Source organism: Nothobranchius furzeri, chromosome 6, assembly GCF_043380555.1.
Source record: "Nothobranchius furzeri strain GRZ-AD chromosome 6, NfurGRZ-RIMD1, whole genome shotgun sequence".
NCBI classification, from domain to species: domain Eukaryota; kingdom Metazoa; phylum Chordata; class Actinopteri; order Cyprinodontiformes; family Nothobranchiidae; genus Nothobranchius; species Nothobranchius furzeri.
In genome coordinates, this window is record NC_091746.1 from 31,309,076 (window position 1) to 31,333,444 (window position 24,369).

General features: G+C 46.4%; 1 protein-coding gene across 5 annotated transcripts in view; it reads right to left on the reverse strand.

Moving 5' to 3' along the window:
- LOC139061566 (uncharacterized) overlaps nucleotides 1-15,313 on the reverse strand; it is a 28,529-nt gene extending 13,216 nt beyond the window's left edge. For 2 of the 5 annotated variants that reach the window (XM_070552693.1, XM_070552690.1), the window contains exons 1-7: nucleotides 15,179-15,313; nucleotides 13,717-13,832; nucleotides 9,580-9,736; nucleotides 9,206-9,398; nucleotides 9,031-9,090; nucleotides 8,494-8,595; nucleotides 7,831-7,932 (exon numbers count right to left, since the gene is read on the reverse strand). In XM_070552693.1, the coding sequence (XP_070408794.1) occupies nucleotides 7,831-7,932; nucleotides 8,494-8,595; nucleotides 9,031-9,090; nucleotides 9,206-9,398; nucleotides 9,580-9,736; nucleotides 13,717-13,825 (723 nt within the window). In that variant the 5' untranslated portion in view covers nucleotides 13,826-13,832; nucleotides 15,179-15,313. Of the gene's footprint in view, nucleotides 1-7,830; nucleotides 7,933-8,493; nucleotides 8,596-9,030; nucleotides 9,091-9,205; nucleotides 9,399-9,579; nucleotides 9,737-13,716; nucleotides 13,963-15,178 lie in introns of those variants that run through there. The other 3 variants (XM_070552695.1, XM_070552694.1, XM_070552692.1) reach the window with 2 other exon arrangements.
- Between the last annotated feature and the right edge of the window lie 9,056 nt (nucleotides 15,314-24,369).

Consider the following 24,369-nt stretch of genomic DNA (forward strand, 5'->3'; position numbering starts at 1 on the left):
TTTGGGTTTTAAAAGGGTTACTGGCTGCATGTAAACGCACTCATAGTCAACAGAGATGGACTGATAGAGGCAAGGGACCCGACTAAGACAGAGAGAGGTAAGATGTCTGATGAGCATGATGAGAGCTTCATCTGACTGATTATTGAGGCTAAGTCATTTAGTGTAATTGGGGAGAAGGAGGTGAAAGACTCGGAGCACTGGGGGGCCTCCCCTCCTGAGGGTGGGGGGGTGGGGAGCTGGTGGAATGCTGGATCTCAGATTCAGCACCTTGTTGGCAAAAAAGTGGAGAAAGGTGTTACAGTCATCAGCTGAAGAAAGCTGAGCCTGCTGCGGAGGAGAAGACACGATGCTGGAGATGGTATCAAACAAAACATTAGGATTATTCTTATTTTGACATATGAGGTTGCTGAAGAAAGAAGACCTGGAATTTTCTACACCTTTGTTGTATGACTCGAGAAGTTCTTTAAAATATTCGCGATGAACAACCACACCTGTCCTCTTTCACCGTTGTTCCGCTTTTCTACAGGAGCGTCTAAGATCAAGAATCTGGTTGTTCAGCCAGGGAGAACTGGAGGCACTGGAACTGCGGCTGGTTTTGTAAGGGGCGACCTGATCCAGAATTTTGAGGCAGTGATCATTAAATGAGTTTGTAAGGAGCTCTACGTCATCAGAGGAAGGAGGTACAAAGTCAAAGAGGGAGGAGAAATTTAAAATGGTAGAACTGTTGATAATACGTCGTTGCTTGGCAGAGTCTGGTAAAAGAGATTCAGAATTTAGGTTAATATTTAAAGAAACTGACTTATGGTCACTGAACACAACATCATGTATCTGCAGTTTATCAACAAGAAGTCCGTAGGAAAAGACCAGATCCAGGGTGTGGCCTGCTCTGTGAGTGGGACCAGACACGTGTTGAGAGAAGTTAAAAGAGTTCATCATGTTTAGGAACTCCCTAGTGGAGCAGTTAGATAGATCCTCAGCATGGATGTTGAAATCTCCAGCAATGATTATCCTGTCTAGTTTAATAGTTGAAGATAGGAGATCCTGAAAGTCAGACAGGAAGGATGAAGTAGATCCAGGTGGGCGATAGACCAGAATTCCATAAACTGGTAGAGCTCGACCAATTTTAATCATGATCATCTCGAATGAGCTGTAGGAGTTTGAGGATATTATTTGGCACGAAAAGTGTTTCTTAAAGATAACAGCTGTTCCTCCACCGCGGCCTGTGGTCCGTGGAGCAGAGAAGAAAGAGCAGTCTTGGGGACAGAGCTCACGGAGATGAGTGACGTCATTTTCACGCTGCCACGACTCAGAAATCCACAAAAAGTTTTATTTTTCAGTGCAGAACAGATCGTTTAGGAAGTGAGACTTGTTAGCAATGGAGCGCGCGTTAATTAACGTCGTTTTCGCAGAGAAATCTGGCGATGTGTGTACCGCAGGCTCCATAATGGCGGTCGGCTGGCGGGCTAAGCTACGTAGCGACTCCAGGCTACACCCGCGGAGGTTCTTTACCTTTAGGTAGCGTCCTGCATCACGGGCACCATTGAGCAGCGAGATCAGCCCAACTCCGCTGAGTTTCTGTGGGATCCGCCACAACGCAGCCAAGGAGCAGCGATCGGGAAGAGCTTCACCTCTCGGGATCTTTCGGAGCTGAACGAAGAAGCCAGCTCTCTTCCCCCGTTTCCTCTTCCATGGTCTCCGGGGCAGGCCCACAGGTAACAAAGGGCCGACACCTGGGTTAACGCCAGGTTCCAGAGGCGGTGGAAAAGCGGGTCCGGTATCGGAGTTCTGGAGGTTGATCATCGCGGACCTAATCGACAATAGTAAGTCTCGACCATATGTTAGCAGGGAATCCGCACCAGATAGAGAAAAAACAATAAAAAACAACAACTAACCAAAACAGATCAGGAGCCTAGCAGACGCACAGACACTCATGGGCGCCAATTAAGCTTCTGCTCTTCTGCTGAGGAAAAAGGAGGTGGGTGAAAAGCCAGCAGCTCCACAGGGGAGCAACTATAAGACAACTCCATTACTTTAGGCACAAAAGCTGGATTGGGCCGCAGACACACTTTAGTGTAGCCAGGGGCCCACCGTAAACACGAGGGACTGACTGACCATGCCTGAATGTCACTCACTCTCTTTGCTGTAGTTAAAGCTAAGAGCAGCGCAGTTTTTAAAGAGAGAAATTTCAATCCAGCCCCATCTATAGGTTCAAAAGGATGATGACAGAGGGCCTCCAGAACTAGAGAGAAGTCACATAGTGGTACCAGTGGCCTAAAGACTGGTAGCTTACGGCGAGCACCCATCATGAAGCGACTCACTAATGGGTGTTGCCCCACCGGTTTGTCACCAAACCCCACATGGCATGCATAAATTGCAGCCAGATACACCTTAATAGTGGAGAAAGCTTTACCTTTGTCCATCAGACTCTACAAAAAACAGAGTACATCCACCACCGAACACTGAAATGGGATGACACGTTTCTCTTCACACCACACCTCAAAAACCCTCCATTTACAGCTGTAAAGAGAGCAAGTTGAGGGGGCCCTAGCGTTTTGAATGGTGTCAATGACACTTGGGGGCAGGCCTGCCACGCTCAGGTTCCACCTCTCACGGGCCAGGCCCACAGAGACAAGCGGTCTGGGTGAGGGTGATAAATCTCTCCCCTGGCTTGGGACAGGAGATTACTGCGGACAGGCAGGGGCCAGGGTTCGTCCCAAAGCATCTGGATTATTTAAGCCACCCATGGCTTGGATGGCCACAACTGAGCCACCAAGATCAAAGACAGGCCCTGTTCCCTCACTCTTATTAGAATGGAGGAAATCAGACTGAGAGGAGTAAACACGTACAGCAGCACTCTTGGCCACTGGTGAGCCAATGCGTCAACTCACAGAGGCGCGTCCGCGTCTGTCAGGGAGAAGAAGAGTGGGCAGTGGGCGCTTTCCCACGAGGTGAAGAGATCTACGGTAACCTGACCGAATCTCAGCCATATTTGGTGCACCACCTTGGGGTGGAGTTTCCATTCTCCGTACAGAGGATTTCCTCTGGACAGAAGGTCTGCCCCTCTGTTCAAGCTGCCCGCCACATGTGTTGCGCGGACTGAGAGGAGTCTGGAGCTGCACCACACAATTATTTCCTTGGCCAGTGAGTGCAGCTGTAGGGTGAGTGTCCCGCCCTGACGGTTGATATAAGCTACCACTGTGGTGTTGTCTGTCTTCACTAAGACATGACGGTCCCTTAAGTAGGGCAGGAAGTGTTTTAAGGCCAGAAACACTGCTAGGAGTTCCAGCACATTTATGTGAACCTGTTTCAAACTGCGTGACCAAACGCTGTTCACTGCTCTCCCCATCAAGGTGGCCCCCCAACCTGTAAGAGACGCATCCGTCGTCATGGTAACTCTGGACACCACCGCCCCCAGCGGAACCCCAGTTGTGAGAACTGTTCAGTCTCTCCAAGGCTGGAGAGCTGACATGCACGCCGGAGTTATCTTCACTCTGCGGTGGAGATGACGGCGGGAGCATAGTCTTAACAACCTCACCCACCACTGAACATCTCTCATCATAAGAAGCCCCAGTCGCACCACAGAAATCATTGACGCCATGAGGCCGAGAAGGCGCTGGCAAAGTCTGTACGACGCACGGTATCCTAACTGAAAACGTGCGACACACTGTGTGAAGGACGCAATCCTCTTCTGACAGCGAAACGCGATAAGAGAGAGAGTTTATCTGAAGACCCAGATATTCTGTGCATTGTCTGGGGAATAAACTGCTCTTTGTCCAGTTTATTTTCAATCCCAGGTCGGTCAGATGGCTCAACACCACCAGCGCGTCGCTGGCTGCTTGCTCCCGGGAGGGAGCGCAAATCAGATTATCGTCTATGTGAGAGAAAATTCTGATCTCGCGAGTCCTCAGTGAGGACAGCGCTGCCTCCACACACTTGGTGAAAACCCTCGATGCTAATGACAGCCCGAACGGGATGGTTTGAAACTCGTAGGCTGTGCCCCGATAGGCAAACCTGAGAAACTTCCTGTGTAGAGGATAAATAGAGATGTGAAAATAGGCATCTGCGAGGTCAATCGTGACAAACCAATCTCCTGGGCAGATGGAACGGCAGAGTGTTTTGTGAGTCAACATTCTGAAAGTGTACTTGCGTAAGTGTTTGTTTAACACATGCAGGTCGAGTATGGGACGGAGAGATTTCCCGTCCTTCTGTGGAACAAGGAAGTAGAGCGAATAAAAACCCTGGTGGGCCTCGTCGCTCGGCACCATCCTGATCGCTTTTTTTGTTCAACAGTGAAGCAATTTCGTTTTCCAGGATATGCGCCGAATCCTCTCTTGCCACTGACGTTATTATCCCGTTGAAACAGGGAGGTTTTGAGGCAAACTGAAGCCTGGAACCCCAACAAACTGTCATCAGAACCCACGAGGGAACTGCGCATGCGCGCCACCTCTTGGCCCGCGCCGAAAGCAAGCCGCTGTTGGGTGACGTCATCTCCGTCACCTGAGCAGCCTCGACTCGTCCCGTGGGAAGAGTGAGAGGGCCCTCTGCTGGGCGCAGAGGGACCTGATGGGGTTTGTTTATTATTTTTTGTGGGGAGCTGTCTGCCCTTGACTGAACGCCTGGCTGCAGAAAAGCCGTCTTTATTTTTAAATGACCCCCCTGAACATTTCTGCACACATCTGGGAACAAAGTGCTTGGTGACACTAACTGCATGCTCATGAAAAGTGTTAGGTGACACTGCGTTTTCTGCTCCACACACTCGCCACTCCTGCTGGACCGGGAACCACAGGAGTGTCTGAACCCTGAACACAGAGGTCTGTTTGTACCTCTGAAAACCTCCTCTTTTTCTGGAGAGGAGAAGCAAGAGCAGCTAGGATGACTTCTTCCTCTTGCCCTCGCTGGGGTGAGACGAGCGGTTCCTCGCGGCTGCTGCTGCGAAAGAGTGCTTCCCCCATGGGCGAGGGTTCTCCGCCTTGTTTGGCTGACCACCTGCCGATCGCTGTGGTCTAGCCCCACCCTGTTGACCCTTTGCCGCTGGGGCAGCTGCTGCAAACCCAGGCTTGGGTGCCTGAGGTGGCTGAGGGTTATGTTTACGAGGCAAGCAGAGATTGAGGGCCTCACCTTCCTGCTTCCTGCGGGTGCTTGTCTCAGTCATCTTCTCCAGGGCGGGCCAAAGAGACCTTTGACAGGGTCAAATGCTGCATCCATGACATCAGCTTTCTGGCTGTCACCTAGGCCTGACAAGTTTAGCCACAAGGCTCTCTCACCTGAAACAGCCAAACCCATCACACGTCCACAGCCCTGGACTGCTCCTCTAGAAGAGTGCAGGATGAGATCATTCACCACACAGATTTCATCCCATAAAGCCGGGTTAGGCGCCCAAGAGTCCAGCTGACGACCCATTTCCTCCAGGATTTCTCCTTGATAAGCTGACATTAGAGTAACTGCATTGAGGGAACACACAGATTGGCCAGCATATGTGTGCATCCTCTGAAAAATGGATGCCGTGAGACGATCCGTTTTAGATGGGAGAGAGATGCTGGATGACGCTGACACGGATCTGCGGTTGGGGTGAAGGTGGTATGCCACTGAAGGCTCCACAGTTGGGGGTTCGGCCAGCCCCAATTCCCCCATCCCATGCACCTCCAGTTTGGAGTATCCCTTGGTGGGGAGTTTGCTTTTAAATGAGCTAGACCAGTAACACTTGGGTGGAGCGGAGGACAGTGGAAGCCTCATACAGGTCTCGTCCCACCCCTTCTGTCCCTTGGGCTGCCGGCCACTGAATGTTGAGCTTTGCAGCTGCTCGCCTGCAAACCTCGTACACGTCGGTGTCCCCCTGTGATGCCACCCCAGTGCCGCTAGGTGGCCTAGAGTGTTGAGCCGGGAAGGTGGAATCCTCTTCCTCCTCGTCCATGTCCAAATAGAGGAGGTCATCACCCGCATCGAGCAGCCCACTGTCAACCAGTCCCTCGAACAGAAGTGGTAGCGGGGGCTCCTCCTCCATCATATCTGCCCAACTTGTGGAGGCTCGCGGCTGATGGTCATCACCTGCATCACAGGTGTGGCCAAGCCGAGGCCTGGGTTCCGGCTGTTAGCCACTGCCACTCTAAGCCTCCTTTTTCTCTGGCATGGAGGAGCAGTGAGGACATGTCTGCGGGTTAGCCAGCGATGCCTGGGCGTGAGCAGCACCCATGCACACTATGACAATAGGATGAGGGTCCCTGCCTGAAATAGAAGCCCCACATGACGCCGGGCACAGGCGGGATGCAGCCTCTTTAGCCTTTGGTTCCGACCCTTCCGTCTGGGTAGGGGTGGAAGCCATAGCTGAAAAACCGACTGGTCGTGACAGATTAGCCTGAAAAAGCGTTAGCAAGCTAGTTAGCAGGTGTAAGTCTGCAACTATAGCTATATTTTATATGTAGGACAACTCGTCGTGACACGTTAGCTGCAACAAAATAGCTCATTAGCGAGTAAATGCTAAATAAGAACAGGACAAGCTCGCAACAACGCGTTAGCTTGAGCCACACTCGCTAATACTACTCCGTCAATGACAACCGAGTAGCCGCGGGAGCAGTTCGCCGTGACGCGGTAATGGTTCCTAGCAAAGTGTGCCAAGTGACTTAGAAACACTTACTCAGCTCTAATCCAGACTGCATTGGGACTGCGTTCGGCGACGGATCCTGATGGTACGCCTGGGAACAGTTAAGCAGCTGACCAAAGATAGCCTGAAAATCGCTGAGGGAGCAAAGTGTAGTTTCTCACGGGAAGAAAGCAAGAAAGCGAGAATGAGTAGGAGGGGTTGGTTGGCCGTGTATATACTGGGTGGGCGGAGCCTGGGCACGGCGCTACCAGTCTGTCAGCGACAGACGTGATGTCAATGGAGCTTCCGTAGTTGGTCACGCCAGGGCGATTCCCCGTAGTGAAACACCGAACGAAGTTAGAAAAAGAACCCCGAAATAACAAAGAAGATTGAAAAAAATTATAAAGGATAAAAGGGATAATAAATTAAAAGAATTAAAAGATTAAAAAAAAATAACGAGTAAAAACAAGGTCATGACTAAAAATATTTAAAAAAAACATACTAAAAGGTAAGCACATGTCAACAGGGAAGACACCACAGACTAAAACACTAACAGCCTGATCATTGATCAAAGTTAATGATAAAAATAGGCCTTCGGCACTGACTTGAACCGACACAGTGACGGGGCCTGTCGAACACTGAGGTGAAGAGCATTCCAAAGTTTGAGGGCAGCAAACACGTAGGCCCGCTCCCCACTGGATTTATATTTCATCTTTGGGTGCAAAAGAGCAGGTGATCTGCCGATCTTAGGCTTCTGGATGGTACATATGGCTTGAGCAGTTCTGACAGGGAAGCGGGAGCTGGACCATTTAGGGCATTGTAAACAATAGTTAAGACCTTAAACTGGATGCGGTATTCACAGTGGATGAATCAAAATATTGGTTTAAAAATGTAACAGCTCAGACGGTATACAATTATGAATGTTAAAATCACAGCTGAGGTCATGTCTGGTGTTACCATAGTGCACTAAAAACATCTACAAGAAGAACTGGACGGAAGGGCCCCACTTGGGTCAGACTAGAGACATACAAGTGTGTAAAGGAGAGACTCCAGATAGAAATGTGTTTGGAAGATGGAAGGACCCCATAAGAACATGACTGGAAACATGACGGTGTGTGTGGCATTATCTGGCCTTCCCCACCCAATAGGTTCACCTGACTACCATACAGCCACATGAGCATTGATCCAGTTTAGTAGTAGAACAACATCACATACATGTCAGCACAGAAGAAGGTGTTTGAATGTACTCTTACCTGTGTGTAGGTCTCATCTGGGATTGGTCCATCATTAAGCATCTGAGGAACAGGGCTGGCCTCATTCTCTTCTGCTGCAGCAGGAGTCTGAAGGCCTTTCATCTGAAATATAGATAACAGACAAGACTCAGAACTATATGAAGAGACTTTCGAAGGCAAAAAAGATCATCTAACTGTGAAACAGCAGCACAGAACGACAACTGAGAACATGGCGTGGCCTTCTGGACTGCTGGTAATGAGCAGCTCTCATGACGATTCCAGGAGTTCACAGTGGATGAATCAAAAAATTAGTTTAAAACATGTAAAAGCTCAGACGGTATACAATTATGAATGTTAAAATCACAGCTGAGGTCATGTCTGGTGTTACCATAGTGCACTAAAAACATCTACAAGAAGAACTGGACGGAAGGGCCCCACTTGGGTCAGACTAGAGACATACAAGTGTGTAAAGGAGAGACTCCAGATAGAAATGTGTTTGGAAGATGGAAGGACCCCATAAGAACATGACTGGAAACATGACGGTGTGTGTGGCATTACCTGGCCTTCCCCACCCAATAGGTTCACCTGACTACCATACAGCCACATGAGCATTGATCCAGTTTAGTAGTAGAACAACATCACATACATGTCAGCACAGAAGAAGGTGTTTGAATGTACTCTTACCTGTGTGTAGGTCTCATCTGGGATTGGTCCATCATTAAGCATCTGAGGAACAGGGCTGGCCTCATTCTCTTCTGCTGCAGCAGGAGTCTGAAGGCCTTTCATCTGAAATATAGATAACAGACAAGACTCAGAACTATATGAAGAGACTTCCAAAGGCAAAAAAGATCATCTAACTGTGAAACAGCAGCACAGAACAACAACTGAGAACATGGCGTGGCCTTCTGGACTACTGGTAATGAGCAGCTCTCATGACGATTCCAGGAGTTCACAGTGGATGAATCAAAAAATTAGTTTAAAACATGTAAAAGCTCAGACGGTATACAATTATGAATGTTAAAATCACAGCTGAGGTCATGTCTGGTGTTACCATAGTGCACTAAAAACATCTACAAGAAGAACTGGACGGAAGGGCCCCACTTGGGTCAGACTAGACACATACGAGTGTGTAAAGGAGAGACTCCAGATAGAAATGTGTTTGGAAGATGGAAGGACCCCATAAGAACATGACTGGAAACATGACGGTGTGTGTGGCATTACCTGGCCTTCCCCACCCAATAGGTTCTCTTTTGCTGCTGCAGGAGCCTTGTTTTTTCCCACCTGGATTGTAGATGAATAAAACATATCACAGATCAAAGATGAAATGCATTTCCATAGACAACCAAGAGTAATATTGGAAGCATGGTTAATATTGGAGAAATAGCAACCAACTCACCTTACTGCGCCAAGGCCATTTTGAATCACCATAGTTGTAATAAATTTCAGCTCCTATTTCTATTTTCTTCAGAGAAAAAAGGCACAAATGTGGTTTGTTGTCAACTATGATTTTTTTCATAACGCAATTAGGATTTTTGTGGTTGTCATTGACCAATCTTCCGAGAGAGCCATCTTCTTCAGATGCATCCAGGCTGAAAAGTATTAAAAAAAATTGTAATAGTTTTACATTTTTTAACAGTTTTATTGAAATAATTGTTTTCAAAAGATTTTAATATTTGTGCTTTAATTAGTTTATCAAGTATTAAACCCTTGTTCCAGGGATAACTCGGAATTTCTCTAATCAATAAAAATCATCAATTTTTCCATGTTTACCATAAGCAATGGTTCTGCCACTTAAAGCCAAAGAGAAATTTGCTTTCAGTCTCTGAGTATCGTCTTGACTCGCATTCTTCCTTTGTGAGGAGTTTACCCCTGTACTCCAAGACGAAGTCCCCTGGTTCATTGGGGGGTGTGGCAAACACTCCTCTTCCTATAAAATATATAATAATTAAACATTTCATTCTGGGACTCAAAAGAGATACTACAGTATTTTAAAGTGAGGCTGAGGTTCTTGCGTCTAGTCGGTATATAACCTGCAGACAATGCTCAACATTCTCCTTGCAGGTAAACAGATTTTTGATCAGGCTTTCTGTGGCCAAAACATGTTTTTGATGCCAACCCATCCATATGAATGTATCACTGAGGTCCTGTCTATGCTCTGTTACTTTCCCTTAATCTGAGAGTGCTGTGTACCATTTGGTCCACGTAACACACCAGTGAAGTGTAACAACACAGATGCACCCTAACCCATGCAACTCAGACTTGACATAAACCGACAAACAGATGTAGATGGATCCCAGACTGGAAAATTACAGTGGGGCCACAGCAAGGCATGGAACTATATATTAAATAGCAATACAAAAAAGTATTCCTATTTGCAATATATGAGACAGAAAAGCAATATAACAAATGTATATACAACAAATAGATTGACTAGTTCAATAATGTATGGTGCAAATGAGCTTTAAGTTGCAGTAAACTAAAAATGCATTTAAATCTATTTTCACAAGTGCAATGACATTATGATTTACAAGTTTGTAATAATTGAGATTTGACACCCAGAGATTGTGAGGAAAAAATGTATGCAGAGGAAGAAATAGAGAAGAAAGTGCTATTTCAAGGTTCCTGCATCTTTTTTAAAAATCTAAATAAATGCTTTTTAAATACCTTAGGAGCTCAGTAGATGACACATAAGTCCTAACAGGCCAAGAGAAACAAGAAAAGAACTGAAATTCATTCATGTGAATGATGACATCTACTTTTAATGTTTAATAATGCAATCCCTACTAACTTCACCCTTTCCTTGTCATTTTTGGATCAATACAGATGAAATTTGCCTTAAAGAGCAAACTGCAGCTTAGTGACAAACCAGAGGGAGAAATCATCAGCCAAAGCAGAGAGATTTATCTGTGGTGTCAGGAGGTTCTGTGGAGGAGCAGGTGTCTCTGTGAGTGAACGATGCTAGCTAGCTTGCTACAACTCGTGCGCTAACAAAATGCTACTGTCATGTAGAGCAGTGGTTCCCAAACTTATTTAGCCGCGCACCCCCTCGCACCCCCTTCTATGTCCCGACCATGTTGACACACCCCCCAGCCCCACATCAGGGCATGGCTATATATATATATATATATATATATATATATATATACACATATCAGACGTCACGCTAAACCAGGGGTCGGCAACCTGTTCCCATCAAAGAGCCATTATTACCCGTTTCCCACAGTAAAGAAAACACTGCAGCAGCTGCGGCGTTGTGGGCGGGGCCTACCCTCAGACAGCAGAGCGCTGCTAACAACAGGTGACAGCAGCCGGTACCGGTCGCTCGTGTACGTCAAAGTTATCTTTCATAAGAAGGTAATCAATAAAACAATTTATATAAAGTGGATCCAGAAGTTGTAGCCCGTCTCTGCCTACAATATTTTGATATTTTTCACCCTGTTGGTGGTTTTACTGAGCAGGTGCCACTTTTGTCATACGTTTCTTTTTAAAACATGTTTAGACTGTTCAGAATGCAAATCCAGGCTCTGTCACGTTTGATTGTTGTAATTAAACTTTGTAGGTGGGGAAGGTCAGAAAAGGATCCGATCATTTTGTTTCTCCCTCATTTACAGTGACCGAGACAACGGCGCAGTGCGCCTGGCTCTGGTGTTAATCAAGTTAAATTTGTAACAATTTTCACAAGAAAACAGAACAGTTAAAAGCAGGGCTTGTGTTGTGTTAACCGGACAGTTCCCGTATTTGACCGTTTATTTTTGATGGAGAAAGAATAGAAAGAATTACCCCGACGCATGCAGACGAACTGACACTTTATTCTAAGCAAATCGCAGATGTAGCTAAATCACTCAAGAAAAGATTTCCTTCTGAACATCTGAGCTGGACACCGCTCAGTCAGCGCATACATAAGGTGCACAGCGAGCTGAAGGTGTGGAGAGGGGCTTGGAGCACGTCGCAGAAACAGAGCGCATGTGGGAAGATTCCTTCCACTGAAGCGAGAGTTTTCAAAACCCGGTCTCTCAGAGAGACTTGTCACTTAGAAAATGTTCCCTGATGATGAAACTTTGGCTGAAGAGCGCTTGTTCCTGTCTCCAATGTGGCGTCTGAGGGGAGTCCCAGAATCTCACATCGTCTTCAGCTCAGAAAGCGCCTATGTTTACGCACATGCGTGACGCGTCAACCCGGTCTCACAGTAAGACCGGGTTGGACCTGTTCAGGTTTACGCAGACAATCTACATTTAGAATTAGCTTACATATGTAAAATTAATTCAGTAAAATACAAAGCATTTTATTTAAATATCCATTCATTATTTTACAAGCACAGAGAGCCGCATGGAAGAGCCGCATGCGGCTCCAGAGCCGCGGATTGCCGACCCCTGAGCTAGGGCATGTGCGGAGGACACACACACACACACACAAGCAAAATATACTTGTTTTCAATTACGTTCATTGGGCCCACTTACTTTTTCTTAGGCCCACCCACAAATGAGTTTCTGGCTACGCTAATGGTGACTTTTGACAGACTTCTCTGAGCTCCGCAGCCATTACACTTCTCACCTTGCGCACCCCCTAGCGGCACCACACTTTGGGAATCCCTGGTGTAGACAATTAAAATATTATTGGTCAGTTAATATAATATTGATTCTTGGCAATGAGCATTTGTCAGCTGTTTAATACTTGCTAATATCCATTCACGTAATGTAGCTTAGCGCTTTAGAGAGAGGGAGAGACGCATGTCATCTTATCCAGAGCACAACCCAGAAACCAGCTTCCCTAGCCCGCTAGCATCTTTTAAAAGCTTTGCATCCTCTTCTTGAGGTTAGGAGCACAAGTTCCTAGCCAGTTCTGACCTAGAAACCAGCATCCCCGCCTCGCTAGGAATTTTTGAAAGCTCTATCCTCTTCTAGAGCTCCAATGCTGATCTGGGTAGGAGCCATCAAATATTTTTCAAAACTCCACCAAGTGGCTCTGGAGGATAGGAGGCATGTTGAACTCCCGTCACATCACTGGGATTGTAATCCTCTGGTCTGGTGTGGAGTAGAAACGACCGTGTTTTCAGCTGCACAAAATGCACCAGAAAAGGAAGAAGGTGCTGTTCATCTACAGACTACTGGAGTCTGTAGATCCTCCACACAATAGTTTACCATTTTTTTCGAAAAATCAATGGTTCCACTTATATTACATTATCTATGTGAACTCTCCAAGATTATTTAGAGCTGAGAGGCGCAGAGCTCTGATCGTTGATGCACTCCAGACAGATGCATCCTGAGCACAGCCACAGCTACATTCTCAAAGTGTCGCCATCTCAAAAACAAATTTAACACATAATCGTTCATGTCGGCTCATATCCCTTCATGTTTTCTGTCTTTTATTTGTGCCTGATGCATTTTGCTGCTGTGGAGCAGAGCGCATCACCTGTTTCATTCTGCTGTGACTTCACCTCACTGATGCGGTCTGTGCGTAGCACACACTCCTCTATATTTGCGGTCGGTAGATCTTTTAGAACTGCAGTTCAAAGGTAACTCATAAGGTGAATATATATGAAGCCAGATAGCAGTTTTTCTTTAGGATTGAGATGAGATGAAGGAAGATGATAAACAGACAGGACAGAAAAATAGTCAAATAAAAATAAGTTCCTTTTTGTACCTGCTGGTAGCAACAAACAGACACCATTTAAGGTAATCAGAAGTCAGCAACAGAAAATTAAATCATTCTTTCAATGTTTAGAGCAGCATGAACTCTGAGAGGCTGCAGGCGCATCAGTGAGTTTGCAGTAAAGATGAAAAAACTACCGTTGTTAAAAGAAATGTGTTTAACTTTGAAAATGTGGGCGCAATTTTAATTACTTGTCAACTTGTCAACTGCTTTGCTTTTGAAAAACACAAGTTGTGTCAAGAAATTTTCGCAAATTACCTTTGTAACCGTCAATGTATCTCGACATAAACCCAACCTTGTCAGTACAGGACAGGATGTGTGTCTTTGCATCATCTATAGGCTTTTTCCTCCTCTTTCTTGTGGACATAATGGCTCTGTGAAAATAATCGTAATTAGTACTTAGTCAAGGCAAATCTCACAGAAAGGTTTTTGAAAAATAGCAAGAGAAAAATAAAATCTAGAACATTCATACAAACACACATACAGCAGCTGTGCATTGAGCTTTGCTATTGCATGATGCACATTGTTTAACATCAAACACAGGATAATGAAATATACAAATTCTGAAATGTGTACACTGAGAGCTGACCGAGCCTGTTGAAGCCAAGAAGCTAGTTTGTTATATAATAACCAAGCTGTGCTGCAAAGACACTCAGTCACTAATCTAAACTAGGGCTGTCAAACTTCTGGTACAACAACATCACTGACACATGCAGCATTTTCAACCTGGACCTTATTTTTTTTTAGCCTGGCCAGCCAGACTCACTCTGTTCAATTCTGCACAGAGCGAGTCTGGCTGGCCAGGCTAACTTTTTTAACAAATATTACGTTAATTTACTCACCCAGACAAGTGTGGACCTACTTGGCGTAGTTCAGGAGGAGTTTTAATCAGGTTGCTATCACTGTATATCCATATAATGGGAGCCTATCAGGGCAGGATATTATAAGATTATCTGCCCCAAAACTCCTTCATTTAACAATGTTTTGTTGAGAATAGTTAAAAAAAAATTCCTCTGTGAGTTCAGCACGTCTCAAAGGTGCTAACATATTAGCTTCTGGAGTTTTACAGGCTTTTAATGCAACCGATTCCAACTGAGATTTCAATAACGTTGCAGCCCTCCGCCATTACGGCTGTAGTCCGCGTAGGTTGCTGAAAGAGTCTGTAGAAGCTGAATTTAGTCCAATTGGTCATTCGATTATTGCAATTTGGAAACACGCAAACCCGAACTACACTGATGTCAACAGCAGCAAGTTCTGTCAAACCGACCGTTGCAGAGCACAGAGTTAAAGTGCTGGCCGGACTACAACCAAGATGGCGACTGGCCGTGACGCTGTTTTAATCGCACAATATTGTTGTATTTTTGCCTTGAAATCACCCCAAACCGAACAAATAAACACTTACGAGATTTTCTGAACTCCGATGGGAGTAGTGTTAACGTTTAATAAGAACACTTGGTTAAATGAAGGAGTTTGAGGGCAGATAATGCAGCAACAACTCCTGCAGTTTTGCTCCCATTGGCATTATATGGATATAAGCTGATGGCGACTCGATAAAAAAACTCCTTCTGAGCGGCTCCAAATAACTCCAAACTTGTCTGGGTGAGTAAACAACGAACTATTTATAATATTATGTTGCTAAAGTTAGCCACATGGCAGCCAGCTTAAATACATCCCAACAGAACGCCAAAATATAAACTCTTCTGAACCATGCCTAGCTTACCTGCTGCATGCAGAGGTCGGTAAATGTAAAAATATTCAAAATAATCCAATCACTCCGTCGTCTTTTTGTCTTCAATCCGTGTTGTTTTCTTCTTGTTGTGAACTTCCGGTAGTTTTCCTCAGTGCAGCAATGTCATTGGCCGAAGGTTTCAGACTCCCGCGGTGTGTATAAGATTTTGCGGGAAGTGTATATCCTGACTTCCGGTTACGGTCGGCTGCAGGATACACACCTTTACACACTTGCCCACTTTTTGCTACCTTAGGGGACAATTTTTTGACATGAAAAAAAAAGCAATGGTAGCATCAGGGGAGGCTGCTGAGCTCATTTTAATTGAAATCGGAGTGGGGTCCACCATTTTGGGCCCCACTTGGATTTTGGACCTCCTTAGGTGGGTGTGCTCCCACCCATGGGAACCCACACCGAGAGAAATGTTAGGACACACACACACACACACACACACACACACACACACACACACACACACACACACACACACACACACACACACACACAGTGGATGTTTTTAATCCTTCCACACATTTTTTTTTTACTTATTGTTGAAATAATAGTTCAGCTTGTTTTTGCACAACAGTTTTGGTTCAGTATCAGACATGCGTCCATTTATTGTCGTCTGGTGGCGCTTTGGGTCGGACCCAAATGCAGGGAAGCAGGCAGGAAGCCCCCGATGGGAAGAGAAGACGGATCTGACGCAGACGAGCACAAACAGAGTTTAAACACAACAGGATGAGCAGGGAAACAGGTGGGTAGGGTGAAGAGCGGCAGGTGAGTCAAATGACCTGTTAGTGAGGGGAGACAAGACCGCAGCGGCTGGAGGAGCAGATCGCTTATGAACTAATGCTTCATGGTAAAAATTATTCTTCCCCCGTAAAAAATCAAAATAAAATTAAACATATTTTCTCTGTTTCAGTCAGATGTGATTCATCTGGTTCAGATACAACACCTCTTTGTTCCCAACAGAGAAACAAGGAAGTTATAACGTCACACGCTCACGTCAGCAGGCGTTAGCACCCAGGAAACCACACGCAGCGATTCCTGCTGACAGTTAAACCCGTTAGGATCTGAACGACACCAAAACACATGATTACCGGTGAGGAGAGCATCACGAGAAAAGCTTTATTCTGTACTGACTAGATCTAAAAAACAGACCGAGGGAGAAGGGTTTGGGTGACACAGAAGAAGTCTGGAACGTCTGCTAAAGATCTAACTAGTGAGGTTTCTGCCATCAGCCTCATTTCTCGGCGTAATGTGTGCTCTGACACTGATGGCTGTCCTCTGAACAGATGAGCGATTGAAAGCAGCAGCATGAGTGTGTTAAATAACAGCTCAGCTTCATGAAAGCGAGCTCTGAAAGCCCAGAGTCTCAGCACCTGTCGGAGTAATCGTTGAGGCAGGAGGATCGATCAGACGCCGCTATCAGCCTCCCACAGATGTAACGCCGTCACTTATGCTGTGAGGGGGTTTAAATCGTACTCGTTCCCCTGTGACCTTTGCTTTGAGGCGCTGCTGTTATCTAGATGTGCTCAGCTCCGTATCATCAGGCCTACGTGCTGCAGAGGCGCCATAAAGACATTGATTTGCTTTCCGCTCGGTTTTAGTTTACTTCTGTTTAATTAGCAAATAAAACAGCAACGACATTCCTGGTTTAGGAATGACGGCTGTAAGCGTTTTAGACCGATAGTTTAGTCTCTGCAAACCTTTTCTAAGCAACGCCTGCAGGTGAAGCAAGCTGCAGCCACAGTGGAATAAAAACGAGCCGTTCAGGATGAATGCACCAGAGCGTGAGCGGGCAGCAGACTGGGTGAGTTCATGCGTCTGGATTCACGCTAAAGCCTCGTTCTCTTTCTGCTCTGAAGCTGCACATCTGTTTGAATTCAAACAGCACAAAGAAAACGTCCCTGTCGGAAATGAGCGTCCCGCCTCCGACTGATTAACTCCCGCTGTGGCTGCAGCTGAAGCTGATATCAGAGCTAGCTGCTCACACCTGGTCCGGTCGCACCGACACGGACGTCACCAACCTGCCACAGTGAGCCAACACGCCGAGCTCTAGATCATAAAGCGAGATCAGAAGAGTCGTGTTGTCACACTCGTCCAAGGATGGTCACAGAGGCAGCAGGCGAGGGCCGTCCTCCTCTCTACCTCACCAGCTCAGTGGCCTGATGGGGTGAGTCTGCTCTGGGACTGGAAGATCGGGGTTCGAATCCCGGTCGGGTCAAACAAGACCGGAGGACGCCCAGGTGCTCCGAGTTCTGGGTCTTTCCCCTCTCTTCCCAGTGGGACACACCTGGAAACCTCCAGAAAACAAAGACCTTTCATCTGATCAGCTGAGTTTTATTCTCAGGTCGTGGCAACAGCTGCTGCACGCTGCAGGTGGGATGCTGACTTCTCATGGACGCTCCGCACATCCGGTCACAGCAACCGACCTTTCGCCAGAGCTGGAGGACACCGGAACGAGGGTCCATGCGGCACAATCTGTATTATTCTGTCAATTAAACCCCGAATAGACAGCAGAGCACTTTTTCTGATAGGCTGCTTCAGCTCCGCTGTCATAGCAACCGCTTAAGAACATCCCTGCTGCCACAGGCCGCTGCACTCCGCCAGCAGATCTCTCACCTCAAGTCGAAATAAAGGTTTGTGTGAAACTTTACACCCATCATCCATCTTTTAGCATCGCTTTACTATTTCTGTGTTCATGCGTCCTTTTAAATCTTTTAATGTCGTTTTTTTTTCCATTTGTCTGTTACTGAAGCAACGAAACTCCCCAGACTGGGATAAATAGTCCATCCACCTGCATCTCTGTTTAATATTGAACATAAGAAACCTCCCGTGGACAGTTGGTGTGACAGTTTCCACCGAAAGTTATGCAAAAATGTCACGATTTGTTTTCATGTGGTTGTTTTGTTTGGGAGAAAATTATTTTTGGAAAATAACATTTCCACATGAAGCAGATGGTCCTCATTTATTTTCCTGCAAACTCCAGACTGTCTGTGGACGACTTCCTTTCAGATTTGTTGTATTTAAATGTTAATATTGGCCTAAATCTCAGCTGGTCCCAACACAAGGCCCCTCTCACGGCCGCGGTGAGGTCGCCGGGGCTCCTGAGCGGTCCCTGCAGCCAGAAATGTTCTTGAATTAAATCCAACGAAATAAAAAGAAGATAACAGATTCTAGCTTAATGAGCTGCTGGCTGTGGCTTCGTGTTTAACCAACAGCTCTGATGATGGTGTCGCTTTTCACACATGAATCCCAGTAAATATCAAATCTCACAGATTCCCGGAAAACCAGGTTGTCTGGAGGCCAAAATCCTGCAGAACCTGTAACCTGATCTAAAATAGTGACAGTCAGCCGAGCGTGGCCACGGGCTGCTATTCTCATCCTCCTCCCCGAGATTAAGTCATCCTGTAATCTAAATTTTTAATCCAAAGCCGACATCAGGAGTCGGTTAGAAATGGATGAGTCAGCTTGTCGCTGAGGTGGAGCTGCAGGTGCTGGCACTTCGGAGCGTCCATATCTCCACTTCCTGTCTCAGGGTCGGGGTTACCGCATCACTAAACTCCACCGGATGGTCGGCGCCTGGCTGAACAGAACCACTCTGGTTCTAAGTCCAGTCGTTTACGTGCGTCCTCCCCGACTCCGTGAGAGACGTGAGAACATCCACCATGATGCTCGTGTCTCCAACATCACCTGGAGGTCAGCTGCCTGCTCCATTGATGTGCTGCAATTTGTATTCAGCAGCGGGAGAGCGGCTCCACTTCCTGTCGGGGAGGATTTGTCTCTGCACACGTTAACAGACAACAGAGCAAGCAGCTTCTGCAAACCAGAGGAGACAACAACAAGTTGTTTGTGTGGAGACGGGTGAAGGCTGGACCCTGGTGGTGGTGAAACAGCAGAAGGTGGGGCTGAAATTACACTTCAGCTTGTGTTTCTCACATCTTCTAGGCTGAACTAAGCAATCACTGAGCTGAGGTGGAAACAAACCTTCCTTTAGGGTCAGACTCGGAGCTCTTGCATGTCTGGGATCTGGGCTCCAAACGAAGCAGAGCTGAAATTGGGTGGTTGTGGTTTCGCCTTTCAGGTGAAAGTCTGTGGCAAATTGTCTCTTCTGCCTCATTTATTGCTGGTGGGAGACGGCAGAATGATGCGCACAGACGATACAGACGTAGGTCACGGCGTGCCGATGAGTTCACCGGAGAAGCACCCCAACCTGGATGGGATTCATCCTACAACAGCGGACAAACATGGCCTCAGCTGCTTGAAATAACCAGATTTCATTACTCTGAAAGGTGTGTGTGTGTGTGTGTGTGTGTGTGTGTGTGTGTGTGTGTGTGTGTGTGTGCGTGTGTGTGTGTGTGTGTGTGTGCGCGTGTGTGTGTGTGTGTGTGTGCGCGTGTGTGTGTGTGTGTATATGTGTGTATGTATGTGTGTGTGTGTGTGCGTGTGTGTGGGTATGTATGTGTGTGTGTGTGTGTGTGTGTGTGTGTGTGTGAGAGTGTGTGTGTGTGTGTGTGTGTGCGTGTGTGCGTGTGTGTGCGTGTGTGCGTGTGTGTGTGTGTGTGTGTGTGTGTGTGTGTGTGGTTTCTATGATGGCTGAGGAAGTAGCTCCATGGAAACGTTTTACTTTTAGAACCAACATCTGTCAGATGACGTGTTGTTCCCTCCGAGGATGTCAGGGTGACATCATGGGAAAGCAGATCAGGACCCTCGTCAGGTTTGATGGAAGAGGTCCTTCACTCATGTTTTTAATATATTCCAGTGGTCTTTAATGGTAAACTGCTGTTTTTGTGAAGCACCTTCTTAGGGTTCTACACCCCCCAGTGCTTCACAACACAATCACTCATTCACACTAACACGCCGGGATTGAACCTGCAACCTTCCAGTTGCGGACAACCCACTCTACCCCTGAGCAGTGTCTCTAGGAGAGCCTTGTTTGTCGTATTCTGGGGAAACAGAGCTCCGGTGCACCTGCTTCAGCTCAGAAATGTCAACCAGAGGAGGAAGTAGCTTCAGATGACTAACAGTCTTATTTCCTGATATTTGGACAGCTCGCCTCTGATTGGCTAACAGCAACACGGCTCTACCACTGACTCACTTCGCTCTGAAACTGATGTTCTATCTCCACAATTAACAGAAGCCTGGAGAAGTTCTGCTGTGTGGTGGAAATGCTAATGCTAACAGTTAGCTCCTACTAGTTGACACGTTGTTCCTGAACGCTAAACCAACGACAGCCTTCCCCGTCGTGAGTCCAGATGGGTGAGTCCATGAATGTTAGTGACAGGGTGACGTCGATCTGTCAGGATGTTCTAATCCTGGAGTTTCACCGTCTGGTTTCCATCAGACGCTGAATCAGGAGATGGACAGGATTCGGTTTGCGTGTTAAACTCCGAGAGAACGATCATTTCCTACAATAATGAGTAAAACGTGTTTTTTCAGTGCAGGACCGCTTTAATGCAACAGCGAACCCAAATACTCACAAAGTCAAATGAGGAAAACAAAGATTAAAATTTTACATTAAATAATGACTCGTGTTCAATGTTTGATTGGGCCAGATGATTCAGAACTGATCTCAGATTCATATCAATGAAACATTTTATTGATAGTTTCCAGTAAACAGAACGACATCATCATTTAATACCAACAGTAATAATTTATTGACATTTAAAGCTCGTCCCCAGTGAAGCCAGGAAGGAGCGAGAAAGCCTTTCAACTGCAGGTTTTAGAGCTGCTTGACCTTTTCTTTCACTCCTCTTCTCCCCCTTGAGTTTGTTTACATGTTCTTCTCACCTCGGTGACTTTGTCAGGTTTCTGAAACACTAACAGAAGAGTGTTTGGCTACTTCCTGTTGAAGAAGCTCATCAAAAAGCTCCCAAGGACTCCCTTTCCTTGTCTCAGCTCTGCTATGAGCTCCACTTGTAATCCGGGTTTATTTCAGTCAGTCAGATTATCCCGTAAAGAAATGTAGGAATAAAAATCCAGAAGACTGATGATGGAAATGTTTCACTCTGGAAAGCGTTGTTGCTGGCGTGTTTCGATCAAGCTTCTAATGACTGATTGTGTTCAAATGCAAAGTTTAAGTGGAAGAAGAGAACAAATTGGGATGTTTTTAAGTTTCTTATATACCAGTTCTCTGATCAAGCACTTTTATTTATGACACCTTCCAAAGGAGCCATCCAGGCCTCGGTCACTTGACTCGTGTTTGTCTGGTAGGAATCAGTGCCTTGTAAGTTATCTATGAGCAAAAAAGCACCAGTGCTCCTCTTTCAGGAACTCGAAGTGAGCCACATCAGAGCTGAAGGATTTTGAGTCTTACTTCCTGGTATTGGGACATCTCACCTCGGATTGGCTAACAGCAACACGACTCTTCCACTGACCATTTCCTTTGCAACGTCGATGTTTTATCTCCACAAGCCTGGAAGAGTTCTGCTGGGTGGTGGAGATGCTAATGCTAAAGGTTAGCTTCTGCTACTCTGCTGTTTCCTGGACGCTGAACCAACCACAGCATTCTCCCTTCAAAGACAACCCGAGTCAGAACGTTTCAGGTGAGTTGCTGCCGTCTCGTTCCTGTCCGGCTTAAAGATCAGCGACGCTCTGCAGCAAAATCTGACACAGAAAGCTTTTGTCTGGCAGCAGCAGCTCTGAGAGTAACGGAGGCAGCGAACCGCCCCGGCGGCACTGAAACGTTCATGTGAAGTAAGCAATCTGTCGACTCCTGCAGTCTAAAAATAAACACCACAGACAGGAGCAATATCTTATTTATCTCTGCAGAGTGTGGTCCCTCCTGTTCCTGCCCGTGGTCTTCAGAAGCGGTGCGAGCGTTTTAACCTGAAGAAATTACAATCGATTCTGTGGAATAAAGCACAACGTGCCTCGAGTGCACTCGGATGTCTAACTGCATCAGGCTGAAAGGGAGAGGAGGTCTCGCACCACTTCAGTCAAATTCACAGGATGGAAGGGTTCCCTGAGTACGATGACTGAAGATGATGGATGAAGCGTCTGTGAGGCTGGAAGTTGTGAAGCTCACCGAGGAGCAGCCATCACAGTCGCGTCAAAGACCTCATGTTAGACGAGATCTCCTCCTTCACGTTTCATCCCTCGGGTGGTAAAATACATCACAGGACCATGAGCCCCCCGACCCAGAAGCTCTCGCTGTATGTGTGCTCTGGAAGGTCAGAATGAGCCGTTTGAACCCCGACCGGCGCCACGGGTCACAGAAACCCTCAGAGGTTCCTCAAGAGACGTAAAGCGAGGAAGACAAAGTGACACGTTTGTGTAAACTTACAGCCTGGTTTGTTTTTCTCTGACAAATAAGAAAAAAGAGAAACACAGAAGCATAATTAATATTCTTGTCAGCGTGGCTGCCAGGCCGGGTGGGCTTCCAGCGGCTGCAGCGGCTCGCTCCCCCATCATTTCATCTGGAGTCCAGCCAGACGGCACGCTTTGAAATGGGCAGCATCCCCACACACACACCACTCACTCGGTGTGAGTGTGGGGTGTGTGTGTGGTGTGTGTGTGTGTGTGTGGTGGTGGTGGTGGGGGGGGGGTGTTACTCACGCAGCATGATGACATCATCTTGCTGATTAATTTAGTCACTTTTGTCCATCTTGTTCCTGGGCTGGTTCACGTGACACGGATGATGATGCAAGCAGCATCCAGTCAGACACCAGAAGCAGCGCATAGCTTCAGATTGCAAAAAGTTTTCTTTCTCATCTGAGTTTATTTGAACTTTTCAAGAGGAACAAACAAGTGACATCAACCATCCTTGGTCTCCATGTAAACAGACCAGAAACAGGCTGCATGTTTCACACAAAGGATCTATAGGGCCAAGAATAAGGTGGATGCTTTCAACTAGTGTGTGTGTGTGTGTGTGTGTGTGTGTGTGTGTGTGTGTGTGTGTGTGTGTGTGTGTGTGTGTGTGTGTGTGTGTGTGTGTGTGTGTGTGTGTGTGTGTGTGTGTATGTGTGTGTGTGTGTGTGTGTGTGTGTGTGTGTGTGTGTGTGTGTGTGTGTGTGTGTGTGTGTGTGTGTGTGTGTGTGTGTGTGTGTGTGTGTGTGTGTGTGTGTATGTGTGTGTGTGTGTGTGTGTGTGTGTGTGTGTGTGTGTGTGTGTGTGTGTGTGTGTGTGTGTGTCCATTTAGAGAGGGGTTGGTTGAGAACACATCATTGGCTATTCTGATATCCTCAGAAACCTCCATCTAGATCAGCTGCATCACTGTGTGGTATGGAAACATCACTAAACACTAATACCTGCAGGAAATGGTTACAATTAGAAACTAGAATAAATGTTTTTATTTTAAATATGGCTGAACGTTTACTTTTGTCAGACTTGTTTACTTCCTGTTTAATTTAGAAATATTCTTTCTTTGGTTTTGTTCGGCCAGGTTCCTTCATCTGTTTTCTGCTAATGAATCTGACAGTTTTGCCAGTTTGTGTTTAACATTTGCTTTCCCTATCTGTTCATTTATCACAGGCCAGCATGCACCCACCAGGTTCCTTAAATAAGCAACTGGACGACATCTTTTCCTCCTCGGTGAGGATAAAGGGCGCCTGATGAAGGATTGAGGGAAGACGAGTTTTCTTTACTGTGTTTATTTTTAGAAAGTCCTGCTTTAACTCTGCTTTGAGAGGACCCGTGGCTTCTTATTGGACTGTAATAAACTCACACGACTCGTTATGGAGCTGCGTTGGCTATCAAACACTCTTTTTTCTTTGCACATTCCTTGTAATAAATATTAATATTAAAATAATTGATACTTTATTGATCCCTCTTGTGGGAAATCTTCTCTGGATCCGATTCATCCCTGAGGAGCAGTGAGCTGCTGTTTTTGCAGAGTTCAGGATCAACACCTTGCCCAATCATCCTTTGACATGCGACCTGCTGGGATTAAACCACTCCCACATTCAGCCGTGGCCACGCCCAATATCCCTCATCCAGCTGATCAGACTCCTTCCTGTGATCCCAACAGTAGTGCAACCGGCTCAGCGGCACGCACCGGGGCTCTGGCACCACACATTTTACCCAGTAGTTGGACATCACCACGATTTTCCTGACACCACATCTGAGCCCACAGAGGACTCATCAATATAGTTTCTGAGCTGATGTCTTCAGTTCTCACTAAAGTGCTGACGGACACATCTTCCACTCCCCATGATGCTTCTGGTCAAAGTTCCCCAACGTCG